The sequence below is a fragment of the Rhamphochromis longiceps genome, linkage group LG15, assembly GCF_057381845.1.
Source record: "Rhamphochromis longiceps isolate RC_006_pf linkage group LG15, R_longiceps_female_GT1.1, whole genome shotgun sequence".
Taxonomy (NCBI): Eukaryota; Metazoa; Chordata; class Actinopteri; order Cichliformes; family Cichlidae; genus Rhamphochromis; species Rhamphochromis longiceps.
Genome location: NC_140571.1, coordinates 19,920,138 through 19,943,310, shown reverse-complemented (window position 1 = coordinate 19,943,310; position 23,173 = coordinate 19,920,138). Strand labels below are relative to the sequence as shown.

The window sequence follows — 23,173 nt, the reverse complement described above, 5'->3', positions numbered from 1 at the left end:
AGATGGAGCTGCCAGGCGGGAGGTAAAGAGGAAAACCAGATCTGCTGTGGTGACCACTAGAGCGATCAGCCAAAGGAAGACGCACACTTCTTTACTGACTTCACTTTCATTTGGTACATGTAATTTAAATATATATATACGTTGTAAGGACAGAACTGACGGTCTGCCACACCAAAACATGAATGCATTTTTCTTTCTTCTTGACTAAATTATTGTTTGTGAACTTCTTGTGAGGAAAACAAAAATCACCACAAACTGTTAAAACTGTCAAACACTTTTATTAACTGCTGAACATTCATTTCATAAAAAAGTCCCTCCTTCAAGTCTGAAGACATTAGATAAGTTGTGCACTCCTCACTCTAAAGCCCATTGCAGAAATAAATGACTGGGACACCCAGCACAGAAAAGAAAATAACAACCAGTTAGCATAACCATCGATAAGAAAAAACCCCAAAGGACCTGACGTTTTGGTGAAGTGCGAAAACCAATTAAACACTGGAGAGACTGCTTTGTTGTGGACATTCAAAAAACAGAACTACTGCAGTATTGATATGACTATTAATGGTGTGTCTTTAAGCATCAAAGGCCACAGAATATGATAGATTAGTCCAGGTGAGTCACACCTTCTCATTTTGTTCATCACTGTGCTTAAATTTTATTTCCATAGGTTACTGCATGTTTACATTTTACCTAAGTGAAAAAAAATCCTGCAGGATTCACCCAGATTTTCTGAAACAACAAACCAACAAACAAAAAAAGACCACACCATCAGTCTTATTATTTAAACTGAAGTACATTCCAATTCAGACCAGATTTTCTCCAGATATCAAAAACTCAAACAAGAACTTGTTACATATGTAATAAAAAGGGGGGTTAAAATAATCAAAGACAATATTTTAATCTTTAAGACATGTCCCTTATCTCCCAAAGATATTGCTCTCAGGTGTGATGAGGAAGCAAACTGAATCTATGAGCTAATATTCGATGTAAGAGAGGCAGCTGATGCAAGTTCGAGGGAAGACAGGAAGGAAATAAATGCGGTGTGCTTTTCTCCATCCATAATGAATCTTTAAAGGCACAACAGTCACAGATGTTAGAGGACGATCATCTGAAGTTCTGGTCAGGTAAGTCCGATTACATTCATAAACTTTAAAAATTTAAATGTAGTGTTTAAGAGCTAATGATTGAAACTATAAAGAAGTGTCTTCTCATTAAGCCAGTCTGATTTCTTTGTGGTTTTATTTACGGTGAAATTGTTTTATGTTAGCCATTTAGAGCTACATGTGCTTAACATATTTATTCGATCACCAGAATGCAAAAGCTCTCTAATCAAGAGCTTAATACTTAATGCTCAATACTTTTAATGCAAAATAATATAAATAATTATCATTATCCATCAATTTGTAAATGTAGGTTTACAAAAACAAGCAATAAAATAGTAAAGCAATTATTTTTTGATTATAACACCAAATTGCAATCATTTACCATTGTTGCTCCATGGAAGAAAAATGTTTTAGTGGTTGAATGTTATGCTTGATTGGGCCAGGTTAAACTTTGTGTATTTAATTTTTTGTTTTAAACAAGTTCTGGGGAGATTTCTAAGAGTTTTTTTGTTTTTAATGACAGATGGTCTAATGCATTTGTAATGAAAAAATCCCCCAAAATGATTGAACTTATAAAAGACCAGAGAAAAAGTCAAGAAACTTTTTGACTTTTTGTAATTTTTGTAGATTCAAAACTGATAACGACAAGACACCTGCAGATTTGGTGAATGTTTGATATTTTACGCAAAAAGCACCAAATGGCTCTGAAAGCTCTCTAAAATCTCTGACTGCTGTTATTCATCATTAACAAAAAGAAAATAATAAAATAAATCATATTTGCTCAAGTGCTGACAAACAATAGCCCTGAAAATTTTGTTCCATATTTTTAAAACCCCCCAGACTCATTCTCTGCTGAAAGGTTGGATTCTGTGTGCGTGCACAGCAGTGGTTTAACAGAAAATGTTTAAAGTGCCAATTACAATCTTTAATGTTAAATAAAACCAGAAAGTGCCATTTCACATTCTTGGTAACCTAAAGTAAGAGATTTCGGCATGACTCTGCAAAGAAAGCTTGTTCATACCGACCGATGGACAGATGGCGTTGGTTGTGCTTTGGGTGTCTGAGGCACGAGGCCTATAAAGCAGAGAAAGAGCAAAAGGTGGACAGAATCTCTTCTGCATCCCAAACAAACTGAAACATCCTGCTTTCACCATCCAGTATCGTTTCCACAAACACAGAGTGTGGATCTAAGGAATTAACATCGGCCAGTAATAACAAAAGCACCTAAATTTATCCTTAGAGTTCTGTGAGTTAAGGTTGTGCTATAAGAAGTAGAAAAGAAAAATGTTGAATTGCCTGACAACAGAGGTTGAAGAACTTAAAACAGGTGGCAGAGAGGTGACTTAGCACGTCAACCTAAGATTTCTGAAAACCCTTCAAACCATGTTTTTTAAGTAGAAGCTGATTTTTTACATGGATTTAAGGAGAAACAACAGGCAACAAAGATTTGGATAAAACAGTAAGATCAACTTTTGGTAAATTAAAACAGAGGTCACCTCTTTAAAGAGTAAAGCAATCCCATGAATTTGCATTAAAAGCCTTTCACTTCCTTCAAGGTTCAAAAAGAGCTCACACTACTACTTTGCCAAAACCCTTATTACATTTTAAATAATTAATTCCTAATTAATTGTGCCGAGATGGTTTTGCCGATCTCAGTCCAGTGTTGACTGGGATGTAGAAGATGACGGTCCCTTAGGCTCTACCCAGTGCAGGAGCTTTATTATTAAGACTTTCCTAAACAGACCTCTCTGCAGTGCACAAGTCGTGTTAAGACTTTTTTGGACAATGTGAAGATGAGTCTGTGTTGAGGACCTCAATCATTGTTCTGGTTGTCGGGAAGGACTCTGATACAGATGGAAGACTCTGGTACCAACTTGGTAAACTAGAGAGGAAGAGAAAATGTCAGATAATGTGCCTCTGAAGCAGACAAATAACACACCAGAGAAATTATTACTCTTTGTACCTCTTGAGATTCATCCAGCTCTTTGCTGTTTTACTGAAGCTATCTGGACTGGGTGTGGTCATGGCTTCAAAATCTACCAGCTGAAAAGATATATATATATATATATATATATATATTTAAATCAAGCAAAAACAAACAAACAACCCCCCCAAACTCCCACACAACCGCAACCAGCTTAAAGGATAGGTACAGTAGTTGAAGCGAAGGCCACATTTCCATAAATAAAGAGACGTGTAAATAAACCTGAGCACCATGCTTTCCAAGACACACTTGAAGTTAAACAAGCCAGTTCCTGCTCTTTCTTTGCAGTGCAGATTTACAAAAAAAGAAAGCTTTTCTAAAAATTGACAGATAACTTTATAGAAGTTAAACGCTGTGTAGCAAAAATGAGAAGCCCGCTTTCTTTCCAATGTGGTCAGACTAAATCATGAAGGGTTTTGGAAAATTCCTTAAGAAGCAACAATATGAAGAAAAACACAGCAGGGCTGCCAACTGTTCATACCATCTGTGAGACACCTGCTTTCACTCTCGACTTGAACACGAACAAGGAACGCGAACAATCCTCTCTTACATGCAGTAAACGGCAGGAGACAGAGATCAGCGATACCAGGATGTATCATAGATGAAAGACCACATCTGATTTTAGACAAGGACTGACCCCTGGCCCACTTTCAATTCAGCGGATACATCCCAGCACTTGTAATCTCTAATTATTAAAGTAAGTACCAAAAAAGCACTGCAAAGTTGAAGAAAACTATGACCTGAAGTTTAATTAAACATGTTTATTAGTTAACATATGAGAAGCAGGTGAAGGCAGCAGACACTGATGTCATCACTAATCAGGCAAAAAGAACTAAACGGATTTAAACCGATTATCCTGGACTGTTATCAAATATGTCAGCAAGGGAGGTTGCTGCAGAGCTAATGGTTTTTCTTTCTTATGAGGAAAAAGTTTTCCAGTCTGATTATATGTTATTTTGAAGACTGAACCTTTGCTCTGCTGCCACTCTGGACCACTGAAACCATCTGGACTTTGGCTGAAGTGATGATGGTCCAAAATTGTACAGAAGATGAAGTGACCACAAATCACCAAAAAAATGTAATCTCTGAATGTTGCACCACTCCTGCAAGAGGAAATCATGAAGTCTGCAGTCCTTCTGCACCAGGTAAATCAGCACCTACATGTACATAGTGCTCATTTAAACACGACTTGAGACCTAGAAACACATTCTAGACCGTATAAGCAATGTAATCTTACATAACATATGGTAGAGTAAGCACCAGTGTAAATGACAATGGACAGCTTTCAAATTTTTGTTACCCATTTTTAAAAAATTACATTTAAAATATTTAATTATCTGCTAAAAAATTGCATTTGGTCCTATGCATTACTTCCATATATAACAAATGTCATAGAGATTAGTGTTAAGTCAATAAAAACTTGCTATATATTCTTCTACTGAAGTAAGATTCACATTAATTTACCTTTCCTTTCGGGATCCTACCAATGACCTCTTTCCCACTGGCCATCAGTGCCCCCATCACCACTGAGTAAGCCACCACACTGAGGAGAAAGTGATGCTTCATTAGCTGAATACTTCCTCTGACATGTTTCAAGAGTTTCAAGTTTCAAGACCACAGACTAAAATAACACTAATATTATTATCCTGCATTTATCTTTCAGTCTTACTAGGCCATTGTTTCTGGGAGTTTTTTCCAAACTAAGATGACAGCTACAAAGAAACTCTCTCTCCCATTTATCATTCAAATGTAGAAATGCTTCATATTGCACCTGTGGGCTGTTTTGACTTTGAAATTACCTGGATCCTCTGGAAAGAGGCATGAGGTTGCAGAAGTAATAAACCAAGGAGAGGATCAGGTTACACACTGCATCTGCATCCTGAAAGAACAAAGATCATCACAGAATCAGCTGTTCAGTTGTGAACAAAGGCTTAATGTAGTCGTGACCTCTGCTGCACTGTGTGCTGTCTTCAGTTACGGTTTATCTTAACGGGGTGAAAGCAGAGAAGGCTGCAGACATAATAAAACAGAACAAAGAGCGAAAGCCAGGAGGGATGTTCACATTGTTCCAGGTCTCTGTTACAGAGGAGTGAGAACACCCTGTTTAGTTCTTGTTTGTTAGTTGTTTAGTCAGGACCACTGTTGTGCTGTCTGTATAAATTAGCAGACAAGTCACGGTAGGCTGCCGGCACAGATTTTTTAATCAAGACAAACTGCTTAAATGGTTTGTTCTGTTTATTCCAGCAGTTTGACAGAAAACCATCAACAGAAATGAATGGCAGCAAATAAACTCAGCTAAATCCAACAGTGACAGAGAATTAATCAGTTCTACTCATAGTTTGCTTGTCTAGACAAGTAAAATATGTGATTCCAGTAGAGAGGGCCAGAGTGGGAATAAGAGGGGAGAGGAAGACGCTGAGGAAAAAACAGACATGAGGCTTATGTTTTGTTTTGCTTTTGAACACTGCCTTGTCTTTTCTAAAGTGACTTTTATCTCTTATGTAAAGAGATTGTAAACAGCCTTGCTACTCTAATAAATAATAAATACGACTTAATGTGTTTTTATGTTTATATTGACAGATCCATCTGTTCTCCTGCAGCTGTGACTGTTTCTAGCTCGATACAAAACCTTTTTGCTAGATACTGCTTGAACAGAATTCAACTTGTAAATATTTTCTATTTATTCTTCAGAAAATATATTAAAAAAATCTTTTTGCCAAATGTCCAAACCCCAGACACTAGAGACAATATCAGAGATATGAAACCGCAAGAAAAAAAACTAGAACCAAAGCTGGAACACAAAAACAACATTTTATTTGCAGGTATTGCTTTAGAGAAAGGAACATCCTTTGTTAACTTAAGATGTCATCTACTTAAAGCTGTCCAGAAATGGATATTTCACATTGCACCACCATCTGCTTTCTATTACCAGCAGGAATCTTACCCCGAGTTCGCTTGATAACATCAATGCCTTTCCTTTGGCTGTGAGGTCTTTGTAGATGGACTCTATTTCTGACTGGTACTGCTGCGTCCGCTCTTCAGTTGTCTGCGTTTCTACAGAGAATAACATGTTTCCCACCCTGAAATAAAAGAAAATTAAACACTTCAGAGGGTAAAACTTGGAAATATCTGGTTATGTGTGTAGAAGTGTAAAGCATCTACCTAAAAACTGTGGAGCACATGTTAAAAAACAGGTGTTACTGGTTTTTGCAGTAATGAGTCTGCACATATTAAATGAAAACATTAAATTTCAACTGCCCTCCTTTTTTAAGTAGTCACTTTTTTCAGAGATACAAAATTCCCATTGTTTCTGACATTTTTTAAATTTGATTTCAGTCAAAGTGAAAGGACAAAGTCACGGGGAGCTACAAAAGATGAATAGTACCAGTGGAAAGAGACAACTGTGCAGGTATGGCTAATAACAATAATAATAATAATAATAATAATAATAATAATTATTATTATTATTATAATGACCTGAATAATTCTAATTCAGTTCAAAAATCCAGCGCTCCCAATGCTGATTGTAAAACGTGAAATTCAGACAGTTACTGCTCCTTATCTGTGCACAAGAAACATATTCTTAGCACCTTTTGATTGACCTTTGTGTTGTACACATACCTACGTATGTAAATACTTTACTGTTCATGAAATATACCTTCTAGGAGATCCTTGTGATTATTATTCCCCTGTTCAAATATTTATATTTAATTTTTATATGAAATGTTAGTGTTGAAGAAAGTGTTCTTTTAGAATATTGAACACAGAGAACGGCAGACTGCACCTGTCTCCAGTGATGGTAATGGTGAAGCCATCGTACTCTTTCCCAGGGTCCTTCAGGCTCGGCACCTTCGAGTTGACAGTGAAGCCATCTCTGGTTTTACTGTTGAACTGCTTCAGGAAGAAACACACCAAACAAAAAAACAAACAAAAACAAAACAGGATGTTGTGCTGCTTTAAAAGGTCTCTTATGGACAAACATTCATCAATATCAAAATATATTTTAAACTACATGACAACCAAATATTGATTAAATTTAATATGGAAAAATGTAATACATGCGTTTAAACTTTTATGTTTTTTTCGAATTCAGTTTCTGTCAGTCAAGTTTGATGTGATTTTTTGGATCAACAGCATATAGATCTAGGCTCCAGATCTAAGCTATAGATATAAGTTCACACACAAAACTGGGAAGTAATGAACATCACTAGTGTTACTAGTAGACTAAAACTAATATCCACTTGAATCCTTGAGTGCAACCTGAACTAGATTCTCTCATATCCTTCTTACCTTCATTATAGGAAGCAAATCTTCTACTTTATTCACATTTTCTAGAGCTTGGCGGACTTCCAGGAGGCCTCTGGGGTTGTATGCCCTGAGACAGACAATAAGAACATGTTGGTTACAGAAACAGCAAAAACACTGCAAGAATAATTAAGCCATAGATGATGCTTCAAGGAATTCTGCAAAGTCATTGGAGTTGTGATTCAGGTTTTACCCGTGGTAGACCAGTATTCTGTCTTTGATGAAGTCAAGTATGTTGTCAAAGTAGGCAAGGTATCTGATGTTGATAATTTGCCCCCTGGACAAATAAAGAGGGAAAAAACAGACCTCAATATACTACTTTTCAAGGAGCTTCTCAGAATGAGGCTCTCAAAGGGAACAGAATGATAGAGATACGTCATATTCCAAGAAATTGAAATAAATGTTTCTGCACTACAAGGTGAGGCCATATGGAAATTCAATCCTGTAACCCATGAGAGTGTTTGACGCCGTCTTCGAGGCCAAGTTGTTACCTGATGAGGTTGATGTGATTGTTGAAGCCTCGACTGAGACTCCTGGCAGGCATCTGGTCTAACCACAAAACTGGCTGGTCTGGATCGGCGATCCTACGAGTACAGGAAAGGCCCGTTTAGTGTTTCAACACTGCAATCTAATTAACCACATATCAAACACTCTAGTGGGAAAGTGACTTGTTGAATTTGGCCAGAATTGGTGAGAACAGGCTAGTTACCAGGATAAGTAAACCACAGTGAAATGTGAAAAACGACCTGACTGCTGAGTTCTTTCTAGTGCTCACACGGTAAAAACTTAAGCCATGTGTCAGCTTCAGTCTAGACTTCATTTTGCAATGCAGGACAGTTGAAACATCATATGTCAGCATCTGTATCCTTCCTATTCCTTCAGTTTTCAGTTTTAGAGTCATTTCCTGGAGATAATTAGGATCCCATAGTTCCTCTTCACAACACCCAATTTCTTGTGGAATGAGAAAGAAACATTTTTCTAGGTGTTTTACTCATTAATGTCTGTCCAAGCTAAACATGCACTTAAAAGAGTGATGCTAAAATTAATTCCCTACAGTCTCTGCATTATGCCACTCTTTTCCAATGGAAATACAGATGTCAAACATAATGGTGCCTCCATAAATTTGATCTGAGTGATCTCATATAAATTTGGTACAAAGTCCTTTTTATTTTGTGTGTTTCTCACCTCCTCCATTTGACTGCTATGTCAAACATGTCTCTCCACTGCATTTGCCTGGTTTTGCCGTTGACTCGCACTTTGGAGTTGCTCCATGTCCGATGCATGGCCTGCATTACCTCTAAGGTTGCTAATCCCATGGCTGAAGAAGCACAGACAGCTCTTTATTTTTAGGCTCTTGTTAACACTTGGTGATCTTTTCAAACTGTGGCATTGTCTCTGTGGTACCTCTGTGTATTCTTCTGTTGGGTAGAAAACCAGGAGTGTCATACTGCATGAGTGCCCCCAGATGGTCGGCCGTGCAGATCAGCTTCTGAACTTCATTGCTGTAGCTGTCGAAGTTCTGTGGCAGCACGTCTCTGCCAACCAGAAAGACGTGGAGAATAAGGCTTTCATGAAACGCACTTTTTTTTTTCCTAGACACTGGCTGTCAACCTTCTACAATATCACAAAACAGATGAAGTAGTTCGAGCCTGCTGACATGCATGCATAAAAACATCTACTTGATGAACACAGGAGCTTTCGTGTCATATGGAAAACATGGCAGGTGTTGGTTTTCAACCACAAAACGCTGCCTCGTGTTTTAGCTCATGAAAACTGCTACAAACTGAAGCTCAGGAAACCACAGTTATGATGGTCCTGATTTTCCTAGATTTTCTTATGATGACAGACTTAAGGTGAAGCGTAGGGCATCCTAAATTAAATTCAGATTGAAATGTGAAAATAAATGTAATCTGTCACAATAATTTCTGCTTTGACCTCAGAGAAAGCTTGACATTTATATAAAGAATAGCTAGATTAATCACTTCATCATCGCAGCATTATTACAGTTGATCGTTATGGTCAGAGTTAACAGTCCCCCAAACCCACTTGATATGTGGCTGCAGGCCAGGCTGTTCTTCATAGTCCTCTATTAAAAAAGGCAGGTTCTTGGCCCAGTGGTTCTTAAAGTTTCCCGGTAAGTCCTGGTCCACGTTGTACTCTGCTACTGGGATATCCAGGTGGGAGTGCAGGTAACGAGAGTACTCTGGAAGAAATCAAGTAAACAGGACCTTTATGTGAGAAGTAAATAGACCAGAGGTGGTGCATTATGAGGTGGTGGTTTAGGTCAAAGGATACTGAAGCTAAAAATAAAGAAAAAGCATGGTTAAGGTATACAGAAGAGTCTATCATGGCCAAATAATACAAAAAGGGCACAAGCACAAATGAGACTGAATGAATGAATGCTTTCTTCTGATGAACCAGGAGGACATTCAGAAGCCTTAATTTCCTGTTTTTGTTTTGTTTGTTTTTTTAAAAAGCCCATCAAATTCTAACATTCCTGGGTTTTTTAAAATTGCAATAGTTCTCCTGAAAATTAAATCAGAAGAAAATGCTATTCTTTAATGCAAAAGTAATACACTGGAAATACTCCTCTGTATGTCACATCTGGTGGCCTTGACCTCAGCTGTGCTGCATGTCACTCCCCCCTTGTTTCCTCAACTTTGTACTTTAACAATTGTTTTAATGAAAGCCTCCAATGCTCAAAGAAACTCTGAACATTTGAAAATATGAAAAATACACGAAAAAACAAGCAATGTGACGTTTTGGAGAATCTAAAATATAACTGTCCGTTTCCTTTTTTGTTAAAACAATTAGTAATAATGCATTCAGTATAGACTCTGTAATAGACTGCACACCTATGCCTGAACAACTCTTGTGCTCTAGGTTCTTTGAAAACATGTCTTGAATGGACTCTATAGGAAGTCTCCAGGTGTCACGTGGTATCCTAAGCATGTTAGCGGCAGTCTTATAAGCTGATAGTTGTAGCTGCCATAAATCACCCCAGTCATTGGTTTCTGAGGTTTGTTCATCTGCCAGTTTATCCTGTAGGCAGAGCTCTGACTTGGAGAGCAGACTTTTTATTTACCCTGTAAAATAAGACTGATCTTGAATCAGCATTCTTCTCTTTATCTGCGATCAGTCATAATGTGTATGCATGTGTGTGTGTATATATATAAAGACCCACCCACCTCTGAGGTATTTAACTTTGAGGTATTCAGAGCTGGCTTTTTGCCCCAGCAGAGGGTCGTTCAACATGACTTTAGTCTGAGCTTTGATGCCTTCGTAAAACTGCCCCATGGCCACGTGACTCAGCCCCTTCATGTACTGACACACCTCGTTGTAAGGCTCCAACTGAAGACACCTCTGAGGAAAACAAGAGAATTACATTGCATATGAATCCATTACCACTTCTTTCCTTTTGCTGCTAGCAAACCCTGTGTAAATTAAAAATTCCTAAAATTGCAGAGAGGGGTGTAAGGACAGCCTGTTTTACTTCGTTGTGGATAATTCTACCTTGAAGTTGCCTATGGCCTCCTGCAGAGAGCCATGGTGGTACAGCATCATGCCACGGAGCTGGAGAGACTGGATGTGGTTCTGATTCAGCATGAGGGCTTTCTGGAAGCTCTCCATGGCTGATTCAAAGTCACCAAGCTCTCTGGGAGAAGGAAGAGGAAAAGCAACTGTTGATATTTGGCTAAATACCCTATGTCAAAGTGACATCCTGCATTTATGCATGGAGTAAGAAAGCATGCTGCAGAGTGCTTGTACCTGTAGGCCTGTCCGAGGCTCTTATAGGCATCTATAAAGTCAGACTTCAGTTTCAGTGCTTCTTTAAAGGTCTCAATGGCTTCCTGATAAAGAAAAAAGCAACCTTTCACATACATTGACAACACAGTTGAGAGGAAATGCATTAAGGAACACGCAGACCAGAAATTCTGAGTCAGCAGGTGGTTCAGAACTTTAACACATTCAGATTTTGTCTTATGTAACCCCAGTGTGGACATGGCTAAATGCTGGAGTGTAGCAGTAACTGTTTAACACTTAGTTTAACAGTTAAACTGTTTACTATAATTACAGTCCTAGCTTTACAAACAAAGGTGACAGTAATGCTGATAGTTTTAGGTGTTCAGCACAACGTTATTACAAAATATTGTGGCAAGCCAGCCAACTGAGATATTTAAGAAATCAGTATCATAGTGATGCAACAGAGAGACTGAGACAGGGGATCATCAGACACCATCTGTGACTATTCACACCAAGTGCCATAGAAAGCCAACTAAGAACTGTTCAGATATTTCAGCCTGGTCCAGCCACTCTTTGCATAGTAAGGTTGGACAGTTGGACGAATTTATCAACCATCGACGATAGGTTGAGCCTTTCACTGGTCGTTTTATTTATTTATTTGCCCATGAGTAGGTTTGCTAATAATGTCAGTTGAAGCTAAAAGAAGCAGTCAATGGGGGGAAAAAAAAAAAAAAAAAAAAAAAAATAGGGCTGTTTTAACGTCATCCTCTTCCAGCTGGGAGCAAATGCACCCTCCTCAGACTGCCCCCAAATGGAGCGATTTATTTACTCAAACTCATAACAGAAAGAAAGGCAGCAGCCTATGTTCAGAAATAGAAAACAAAACATTTTATTTAAATATACATCTGCACAAGCGGTGGTTGCGGTTACATCCTCAGGTTTGGCTCTTTAATCCAGTTTAAAGTCAAAGAAATCCGAAATTGCTGACTTTCAATTTTTTTGGACAACTAGTTCCTCCAAGTTTGGACTTCTTCTGTGTTCTAAACGTGCAAAACAGTCCGTGCATGATTACATTGCTCTGCCCATCAAAAAGTCACCTGTGCAGATATATCGCCTATCGTCATATATGGGACCGATGAATGTCAGTTAGAAAAAATGTACATATCGCCCAACCTTAGTGCATAGCATGCAAATAAAAAGCAGATTCCACCAATGGGCACAACTCTCTCATTTAGAGTAAGCAATTAGTTCAACAATCACATTCGCAACTATCATTAAAAGCGCTAATGTTGTTGTTTGCAGTTAACTGTCAGCTGCCTGCAGGAGCTGCAGCTGGGATTCCCCCAGGAAATCCTTTATGTTTAGCATCTACATGTCATGTAGATTCAAGTGCTGCTCTGCACACATTAGTCAGTGTGTGGGAAATAAAAATGCACTTGGCTTGGGCAGACTTTAAATTAACATAGTAATTAGAAGTTAAGCAACATCTTATCATTCATCTACCATTTTTACTTCCCTTGTGGTGCACAGCGGATTTTATCAAAGACGAAAGCAGCTACCCCAGCATTAAGAGACACTTTCAGCATGAACGTGCTAAACATCACCAAGCACAACAAACAGCTAGCAGAAAACTCTGGTATAACACAGCAACAATCTCATCTGTCAGAAAGGCCAGGAAGAAAATGAAAAAAAAAAGTCAACTTTAACAAAGTTGACTTTTGTTAAAGCAAATTGAATAACTTTACCAAAGCATGTGGTTCCATCTGCTTCACAGCTGCATATATGTAAATAAGTTAAATCTGCAGACAAGCTTAGAACACAATATGCATGAAACCCAATAAGCTTGAGCTTGTATTAAGCTATTCATCTCCTTCCCTTCATCTCCTGACACTGTAAGTCGCAAATATAATATTTAAACAACCCCCCCAAAAAACCAAACAAAAAAACAAAACAGTCAGCTGACATTTGAATACATTTCTGTGACTGTGTTTCCAGCAGCGAGCTGAGAACGACCCTGTTAGTTTGCATTAAATTAAATCCTCTTTGATGTTGTTGACTCAAATAATATTTTGGTAATTAAAAGTGAAAAGATAAATATAGACAGGATACACAAATGAGGTGTAATCATGCACTAACAGGATGTTTGTGCAACAAAAACTCTGTTAGTGAAATTCTGATATATCTGATTGTAGAAAAAAACAAGAGCAAAACTCCAGACTGTCAAGTTTGATAATGCTATAACATACAGTGGAATCCATACTCCTTATAACAAGAATTAGAGATACACTTTGCTAAAAAAAAACAACAAAAAAAAACAGCTAATCAGTGCACTATGTCATTATCTGTGGTCATATCTGGTTACAATAAAATGTGATGGTGGAGGCCACGAGTCTTCCAAACAGTAATTCATTAACCAGTGAGTGATATCACATTGTTTATTTATCTTTGATATGGACAAGGCCATACTGGGAATATGAGACTGTGAACAGCTCACCTTGAGCATGCCTCTGTGGAAAAAGGTCAGGCCTTTATACAGCATGGCAATAGGCTGATTCTTCTTAAGCTCTAAAGACTGCTGGAAGTCCTCCATAGCGGCCACATAGTCCTGAACAGAGAGCAAAGCACAGAGTCATCACATGGAAACATACAGGCATATATGTACGTTCATGCTGCATCTGACTGTCAAACCTCTGAAATGAAGAGCAGCGTTCCCCTGTGCCTGTAGAGACGAGCTGAGGGCTGTAGCTGGATGGCTTTTGTCAGGTCACTCAGAGCCTCACTGATGCGACCCAGAGGAGACAGGATCTAAACACACAAGCACCGAATTGCACATTTCATCTTTTTAATTTTATTGTTGCAAAATACTGATGAACTGAATTATTTTCTTTGCTTTTACACCGCATCGAAAGAACATTTGGGGGGAATAAAGATAAGTTTGTTGTTTTTATTTCATGAAAAACAGGCATGATTCAGTCACTGCAGTGCTCAAAAGATGACATCATTTTCAGGACAGGCTTTGCATATTTCTGCAAGGTAATGTTAAACTGCACAGTACAGCTAATACAACAGCATGGCTTCATAGTAAAAAGAGTCCAGGTCCTGAACTGGCATGCAGCCCACACCTTTCACCAACTGAAAACATTTGACACATCTGGACTCGGGACTGCTTCAGTTCCCAGAGGATTACAGCCTCCTGTTAAAAGGAGGAGGAATGCTACACAACAATAAACATGACATTTTCCCAGCTTTTTTAGAGACATGGGATGTTGCTGCCATCAAACACAAAGCAAACTAATATTATTCTCAGTTTAAACATTTGATAGGTTTTCTATGCTCTACTGTTAATAAAAATATGGTTTATGGGTTTTGAGATTTGCAAAGCATTTAATTCTGTTTTTATTTACATTTTTCACTGTGTTGTGTTTAAATTCAAATGGTATAAAAGTCCCAAAGAGGAAATGGTAAATAAAACAGCAGAGTGAAACCTGCAGTGGGGGAATTCTTTTCTTTAATCTTGTGAGAGTTGCCAGAACTCTAACCATGTCTGGTGACTGTTTATGTGCCCAACTGTTTTTGAATATTGCTGTTGCCTAATATTATTTGCTATACTGTAGCTTAAAACTTATTTGAATTCACTTTAAAATTTATATTTTGCCTCTTTCAAAATGACAATGCATTGTCGATTATTTGTAGTAAAAGGCAGCTGCTACTACTTCTATATGTGTTGTCCAAATATAAAGAGATCACCTTCATCAGTAACCATGATTATATGAAAAGTTGCTAACATTTATTGAGGATGTGTTTCAAGCCGTTTCTGAACATGTTAAGAGAATCAGACTCGTATAAAGACACCATTTCTCATATGTTGTGCACAACAGGATGTAGTCTGTGCCTGGCACGTTCTCACTTCTGAAAAAAACTCAGTGTGGTTTAGGTGCAGGCTGAGTAAAATGTCCAGGAGGCAAAGCAGCTCGCTAGCTGCGAATTCAACATCCTCTAGTCTTACATCAAAATAATCGGATATCACAGAGACTTTGCAGTAGGAAGCTGCCAGGCTAATTTGCATTATCAAGTATATCTTGCTGGGTAATGCCTAGAAAAGTTCCAGGATGCAGTGTGTGTGAAAGCAGATGAAATCGACAAAACCTGTTTGGGGGAGTTATTTGTGAATAATGCAAATGATGTTTTATGATTAAAAAAAACTCTGTGCTTTCCAAACTGATCCAACTTCAACAGTCAAGATAAATCATTTGGGAGAAAATCAAAGCAGGAGGAGCTCATCAGACTTGGAGAGAGGTGACTGATTGCTTGGAGCACATTTGTAGCTCATTCACATTTTATGTCTGGCTGATGACTCACTGACTGCAGATCTTTTTCATTTGGCTGTGATGTATTTTCTAGTCTAAAAAACCAAAACAACACAGCTCGATGCATTTTAAAAGTCACCAACTCCACTTGAAAACTGAACCTAAAAAGTTCATGGAACACGAATTCTCTTTAGTACAACTTCTGACTGCTTGATTAGATTAGTCTTGATTAGACATTAAAGCTCAAAATTAATCCGAAACTTGACAATTAGAAGCAGAAAAATTAGCTACAAAACAGGAGGAAGGCAACTACATGTAATCAGTTTAATTATACTGCTACCAACAGTTGTTAAGATAAGATAGAACTTTATTAATCCCTCGGGTGGGTTCCTCTGGGAAATTCGACTTCCAAAAAGCACAGCAACGACCGAAGTTACAGTTACAAAATTGTTATATATATATATATATATATATATATATATATATATATATATATATATATATATATATATATATATATACACACATATAAATAAAATATACAAAGGGGATAAATAGAATAAATAGGAATAAAAAATAAAAATACAAGTGAATTGCACATTTCAAGTATTGAGTCTATTGCACTGTTGACTATTTACAAAAAGTATTGCACAAGGTATTGTACAGTGAGGTGAAGAGGCACTACAGCTTAGTTGTTCCCCCCTCCTTTGTCCTCCTGTTTCCCCTCCCTCTCCCCTCCAGAGAGGAGTTAAACAGTTTGATGGCGTGTGGGACAAAGGAGTTTTTAAGTCTGTTAGTTCTTGTCTTGGGGAGAAGCAACCTGTCACTGAACAGACTCTTCTGATTGTTTATGGTTAAACTGTTGTCTTAGCTTGTTGCAGTACTTGAAAGCCATAAAATATATCAGTGCTGAGGAACACTAATAATAGATCACATTTGCCACAGAGTCACCTCTCACCTCTGCTCTCTGCTCGTAGACCTCTGGCCAGCTGGGCTCGAGGGTGATGACTCTGTTGAGCTCGTACAATGCCAAATCGGCATTCTTTATATCCTGGCATGGACACACAAGAGGAGAGAGGCACTTACATTTTGTTGCCATAAACTTTAACATATTGCGCACAAAACTTGGAACAAAGCCACAAACAACACCAAACACAAAAACTACTCTAAGCAGTTTTCTTCTCCCCCCTATTCTGGAGGGCACACTACCATAACCGCAGCATCCTGGCAGATTGAATTGGCATTCACTGAATGTCACACTGAATCACTCTGCATTTACCTGAAACTGCTGTTGTCAACAAAATACAGGATTCTTTTTATTTGAGGACAAATAAACCAAAACAAAACCCACAAACCTCCCCAAAGGCGTCCAACAAAACACATCCACACAGCAACTCTCTGTGCAGCCCGAACTCAGCGGAGGTCAGAATTGTTTTAAATTTGATTTTGAGAACAATTTGGCAGAACATAAAACGAGAATATGAATAAATATATTTCAACATCTGACAAATGCAAATAAAGGCTGTCCATTAAACAAAGTGTGTGTGCACAGTCTGAAGTATGAGTCATCGGCCTTGAAGTTTAAGCTCAAGTCCTTCACAGCACAGTAGTGAATAGTGTTTCTGACACATTGATAAAATACCAGCAACATTCTCTCCCAAGTAAATATCATAAGTGGATTGTATTTATAAAGTCTACATTCACACAGGACGTATTCTACATATGCAGAGAGCTACTGACCTTCCTATTAGTAGAGGACTCATTCTACCTCCTAAGCCACAGCCGTTGATGATCTCTTACGACAGTTCATAAATATATTATGACTAAGATGATATGCAGATGGATAACTGCTTCAGTAATGAAAACACTATATTATTGGTTTATTTCCCTTCTTGCAACATTAAATTATGCTTCAATCACAGATTAGCTTGCATTAAAAACCATTTTGCATAACACTGAAAGCAGAATATTAGTAGTGTTTGTTTTAGAATAGAATAGAATTCAACTTTATTGTCATTGCACATGCACAGGTACAGGGCAACGAAATGCAGTTTTGTTTTGATTCACCTATTTAGTCATTGCAGACAGTTGTTTCCCAAAAATTATAGTGAAAGAATTTAAAAAGAATCTGCTCTGGTTACAGGCTTTGGGTTTTACTTTGTTGCTGGAGCTCTTTAAACATTTCAGAGGCTGGGAGTTATGACGGGCATCCTAGCAAACTAGGTGTAAAACATTATTTGCTTATATTTTAATTCAATATCTTTCATGCATAATCATTTACATATTTCCTGGCAACCTCTAGGGAAATTATGTCTTCCTCATGTAAGTTCTCCTGTCCAGATAGTTGCCAACAGGTCTCTAGGCCTGTGTGACTATTGCCTAAGGGACTCTGGGAATTTTTTGAGGATAAAAGGAAGATCTGACATCGAGTGTAAAACAGTCCTCCCTCTTTCTGAAAGCAGTATTCCTCAGATGCGTTCACAGACTCCCCATCTCTTTGTGGAAGTAACAAGAGCGGTTACATCTGAAACCTCTGCTACTGAGACTTGTATCCCACAATACAAGAAAAGTTGCTTTTTAAGCTCATTTTGTGGCATCGTTTCTTTTAGTGGAAAGCGACAGTGCACATGCACACAAAGAGAGATTTACCTGTGAGTTTAACGTGCTCTCTGCTTTCACCACTTGGATATCAGGTCGCCAGTAAGGTTGCTTATAACCAGTGGCCCACTTTAAATGCATTTTAATGGCTAGTAAATAAATAAGTAAATTGTATTATTACAGCACCTTTAAAGTGCAACAAAATAATACATAAAAATGTGAGATGGTATAAAAGGAAAATAAAATCCTGGGAAAGAAACATTTGCTTTGTAGTTTTTTGGGTTGTTGCAGGAAAGACACACTTCAACCAGTTAGCCACATGCTAATTTGCATCATTTGTTCTTGGGCAGGTAGAAATCCAGACAACAAAAACATCATATAAAAAGGTTCAATATGTAGAAGATCCATTCAATCGCTTAATTTATAGACAACAGGCTTGCTTAAAACCAGTAACATGTTTGACTCATATTTGTGGGTGATAAAGTCTTACACTGGTGCTGAATTCTACAGCTGCCACTTACCTGCAGACTTTTCTTCCCATAAGCTATCCCTCTCCCGTAGATGGCACTGACCAGCTCTGGGTCACCCTGTATCAAACAGAACAAATGTTCAGAATACGCAAAGAAAGGTGTTTTGTTTGGCATCAAAAGAATTTCTACATCTCTCAAAGGTTAACTGAAAGGTAATTTTTGCAGAGCCGTATTGGGTAACATGTATGCACACACATACCTGCAGTAAGAGTGAAAAGTGTTTAATGGCTTCATCATAAAGTCCATTGCCTATGAGAACATAACCTATAGCTGCAATGACAGAAAAAGTGACAATGAAAAGCTGCATTTTAGCTGCACAGCATTTGAACAACATGCTGACTTACCAAGCTCTTCATTTGTGTTTTGGTTATCTACAGGAAAAGGTATTTTTTTCTGTTCTATAAACAATTTGGCCTGATTCTGTAAGAGATGGCGACAAGAAGAAAAAAAAAAAAGACAAGAAGGACAAATTAGAAATGTCAAGAGAGGCACAAAATAATCATTTCCTTCCTGTGTGAAGGCAACTCGATTGAGTGGAGAAAAAACAAAAGACAACACTTAAATGCTGTCGACACCTGTGTTTTCAGTTCATTGGAGAGCTTTAGAACGTGTTGACAATTTGCGTAAAATGACATTTTCAATATAACTGTTAACAGCTTTTTCAAGGATATTTTTACGAGCGATTTTAAGAGCCCTGCTGAATATCTCAGGGTTACTCTGAAGAATTATCTACTGCTGAACAGAGAACAACTCAGCAACTTTTTATTTCAAATTCCAAATGCAGGCATAAAGATTTCAAAGTAGACCTGTAACTGGAAATTTAGCACATACAGGAATTTCAACCACAGACTCGATGTGCAAAATAAACTACTGCATTAACAACAATGCTTCTTTTTTTCCATCTTGTACTTGCTATGTTAACCCAAACGGCAGCACTGCAGTGGAATTACTGTATCCAAATTGGACAGCATGGAAATGTTGCTGCGGCAGCATTTTACAAGGCAACTGACAAGGCATGCACTTGCCCCATTCCTTTTATTGGGGATCCTTATCAAATCTCACCTAACATAAAACTGTGGGACTGCACTACTCCCACCCCACGCCCTAAAAAAGAAATCTTGATCCTAAACATCTTGCAGCCTTCATCACAGATCCCTTAGATCAGGTTTTGTCTTCAGTTGCTTCTGCACCTAGCATGCCAACCTGCAATTTTGTGTGTGTGTGTCACAACGTCTTTAGCACAGACGTTGCGTCTATCAACTCACTAACCACTTTCACCAACCCCAAAAAGCTATCTATCTTGCAGCTTGTGGTGAAGAGCACCAACCATGAGCTGTGCCGTACTCTTCTGTGTGTTTTTTTTTTCATGGATAGGAACTGCATTTTGTTTGTTTTTTGTTTTTGTTTTTTTTGGGGGGGGGGGGGGGATACATAGATCCAATATGATCACTACAATCAGTGAATGTCATTCTATTGCAAAATTCACCAGGTCATTAAATTTGGGCCTTTTTAAATGGTAAGTTGAAGCCCTGCAGTGTACATTTATTTTCACACACTGGAGCAGTGAAATAGAGGTGAATTATAGGGTGTCAGTATCACACTCCAACAGCACCTTAGGGTGTGGTTACATGTGTAAGCACCAAAAGCAACCACACCCATCACTGTGAGCTTAAGTATCTGATCACCACTGAAACTTAAGATTTTTTATTTCTCGCTGAAGAGAAAATGTGTGTAAAACTAAAACATAACCAGAATGTCTTGCTTTGGAAAAAACATAAAAAAAACATTAGAACACAGATTTCAAAAGGTTTATAAACTGCTTACACACACCTGTGTTTTGTGGTTTAACCTTGACTATATATACTTGACTATATATAAAATATACTATTTTTTTTAACGCTAAAGGAAACCGTTACAGGCCATGGCTGCTCTAGATCTAGACTAGTGTTTGAAATCTCACCAAGATCTTCTCTGCATTAAGTGAGAACACAGACTCGCAGGGCGGGTTGCTTCCCTCCTCACAGTCTGGGTCTTCCAACTGTAAAATTGAAGACTCTGAAAAGACAAAGATTCAAAGTATTTATCACTGGAAACAAAACGGTTCATAATGGCAGGGTATTTCAGACCATTACGCTACTATGTCTTTTAAATTGTATTAAACATTGTAAAGTTTCAAAGAAAGAAAAGTATCTGAGAAGTTAAGCAGGCTTGACCTGACACACACTGAAATCCAAACTCATGAAGCCTGTTACAAAGTGCTCTCCAGGACATTTTCGGAGCCCCTCAGACCAAAAGGCAAAAGCTTTAAATCATGAGACGATGATCAATGATGTGCATGTGACAGTCTTTAAGTGCTGCAAATGTACAAAATGAATACTAACCACAACCATTTTTGTCCATCATATAAAAAGAGCATGCAGCATGGTTCCTTATAAACTTAGGGGTGTAAAGCCGCTGTGTTATTTTACTTTGTTTTGTACATTTTAGGTGTAATTTTCACAGTAACAGCAACCACCACATTGAGCCCTTCGGTGAGAAGAACTGAATCTTCTGATTGAATCAGAAGCAAGCAAAACACTGTGAAAAGTTAAGAAACAATGTCGTGGTTCATATTTCACAAATCATTAAGAATCTGTTTATTTCAACTTGTACAACTATATTATCTCTCATTATTTCTGTCCTAAATGCAGTGACACAGGGAAAACAAGAGGTGTCCGTAATAATTCCAACAAACTAAACGTGGGCAAAGAGTATGTTTGTTTGGTACACACTACAACTACAAAAAGGCATTCTGACATTTTAGTGAATCTAACTTAAGAAACACACACACAAACTATGCAGGTAAAGAGTTTAGCATTTAAAGTTGTTTTTTAATGGTCTGTGTATAGGCTTTTTCTTGGATGTATGAAAACGTATGTAAGCATTGTTCAGCATATCAGTCTCCATTACCTTAATTTTCAGTTAAATATGGACACTAGATGAAGAAAAACAATATTTTTATGCTTGAGAAAACAAGACACATTTTTTAAAAGCACTAAACAATATTTTTGCTACAGTTCCGCTAAATTTCCTTCAGCAGTATAGCAGAGCTTCTTTGGTTTGGTTTGTAGGCAAGAAAATCCCCATCTCTACACGCCTGTATTCAGCTGTTGCGACTCTTAACTGGTATCAAACATAACATTTTCCCCCAGCAGCCAGCAGATCAGGCTCTTAGTGGTCCCTTGTATATTTTTAATGGGCCTTATATTCCATGTTAAGCACATTGAGTTAACATGTAATGTAACGTGCTACATTTTTCTATTATCAATTTGCACATGTTATCAGTAGATATAATTTTTTATTATCCTATATATAAAAATAATGAGTAACTGAAGCTTAGTGGAGTACATGCTGGGCTCATGTTTAGGACTCGCCCCTGCATATTGCAGGTGTTGCTGCTAGAGAGAGATGAGGTGGCTACTGCGAGCCTGCAGCAACATTTACAGGAAACCTGCCAAATTTAAAGGCTGCGTTAAAGTAAACAAGCATTTCATCTACATACAGACAGATTTTATCTTAGCTTCTTCTAAAGTCAGACGTGCCATCATGCAAAACAAACCAGTCAGGTGACGCATTGCTTTTCCTTACATTTAACTATCTAAACAGGCAATGAGATGAAAGGCTTGTATTGGTAAACTAAAGACTGTAGGGGAAAAAAACAAAAAACAACTAAGAGTCGATTGAACACAAAACACTTTAATGACAAATCTAAGTAAATTTACGTCAGTTCCTTTTTATTTTGTTTTTAAGCAAGTGAAAGTAACACATTTACAGTTGGTTGTCTTTTTGTTCAGAATTCTAATTTTAATTAATATTTCAATGAACTAAAATGTCTTTTTCACACGTTGTATAGGTTTTTAACTCAGTTATAGTTACTGCAACAAGCTTTGGTCAGTCTAACTATAGAAGTGGGTGAGTTACTGACATGCCGAATGCAGCGAAAGGACATCGTAATTATAAAAAACTTTTCAGTTTTCCTCTTTAAATATTTATTTTACTGCTGCAGAAGACGACATTAAATTGCGCGTTCTTTGGCTGGAGTATGGTTTACTTCTCTTTGTTTAAGGTAAAACATACAGTTTGCTGACTGAAGTGAGCTTTTCGATAAGCACTTTTAAGTTTCTTTACAGTTATTTACACTTGAACTCCACTTCCTGTGTTTGAACTCTGTTTTCTTTCATATTTGGCGGAAAAAAAGACTATTTTTGAGGCAGGAAAGGCTACTCTTAATGATCCCTTCGAGCTGTCACCGCTTACTGTTATTGGCGTATTAACGTTAGCCTTTAAACGGTTGGGCTAGCCGGGTCCAAGTGACAGTTGTATCAGAGAGGACGTGGCAAAGTAACAGCGAAAAGGCAGACTTTACCGCAGTCAGCAGCGTAGTCCTCCCATTCAGACAGCGAGCTGCATCCCTGTTTGTGGAGGTCGTTGTTGAATAAAGTGAGAGTGGAGAAGAACTCGGTGGAGAAAATCGCCCGGCACAGGTACAAGAGTGAGAGAGCTACCACAACAACAGCCCGGCTGGCAGGGGCCATGTTGTGCTACATGTGTGACGCCACAGGG

General features: G+C 38.0%; 1 protein-coding gene across 3 annotated transcripts; it reads right to left on the bottom strand.

The window, feature by feature from the left end:
* Nucleotides 1–256: 256 nt before the first annotated feature.
* Nucleotides 257–23,173, bottom strand: ttc13 (tetratricopeptide repeat domain 13). 3 transcript variants are annotated; one of them, XM_085381637.1, is made up of 23 exons: nt 22,977–23,173; nt 20,532–20,626; nt 18,916–18,991; nt 18,771–18,841; nt 18,563–18,628; nt 16,402–16,494; nt 13,825–13,941; nt 13,631–13,741; nt 11,161–11,243; nt 10,906–11,047; nt 10,581–10,755; nt 9,439–9,595; nt 8,797–8,927; nt 8,578–8,710; nt 7,884–7,976; nt 7,586–7,669; nt 7,378–7,462; nt 6,872–6,981; nt 6,032–6,167; nt 4,887–4,966; nt 4,552–4,630; nt 3,067–3,146; nt 257–2,985 (listed from the first exon to the last, which is right to left on the bottom strand). In XM_085381637.1, the coding sequence occupies exons 1-23, from the start codon at nt 23,143–23,145 to the stop codon at nt 2,871–2,873; spliced, it is 2,481 nt and encodes an 826-aa protein (XP_085237763.1). In that variant the 5' UTR covers nt 23,146–23,173; the 3' UTR covers nt 257–2,870. The 3 variants fall into 3 exon arrangements, with proteins under 3 accessions (XP_085237763.1, XP_085237761.1, XP_085237762.1); XM_085381635.1 differs by lacking the exons at nt 257–2,985; nt 3,067–3,146 and adding an exon at nt 3,834–4,244; XM_085381636.1 differs by lacking the exons at nt 257–2,985; nt 3,067–3,146 and adding an exon at nt 3,834–4,244 and having other exon boundaries at nt 6,872–6,978.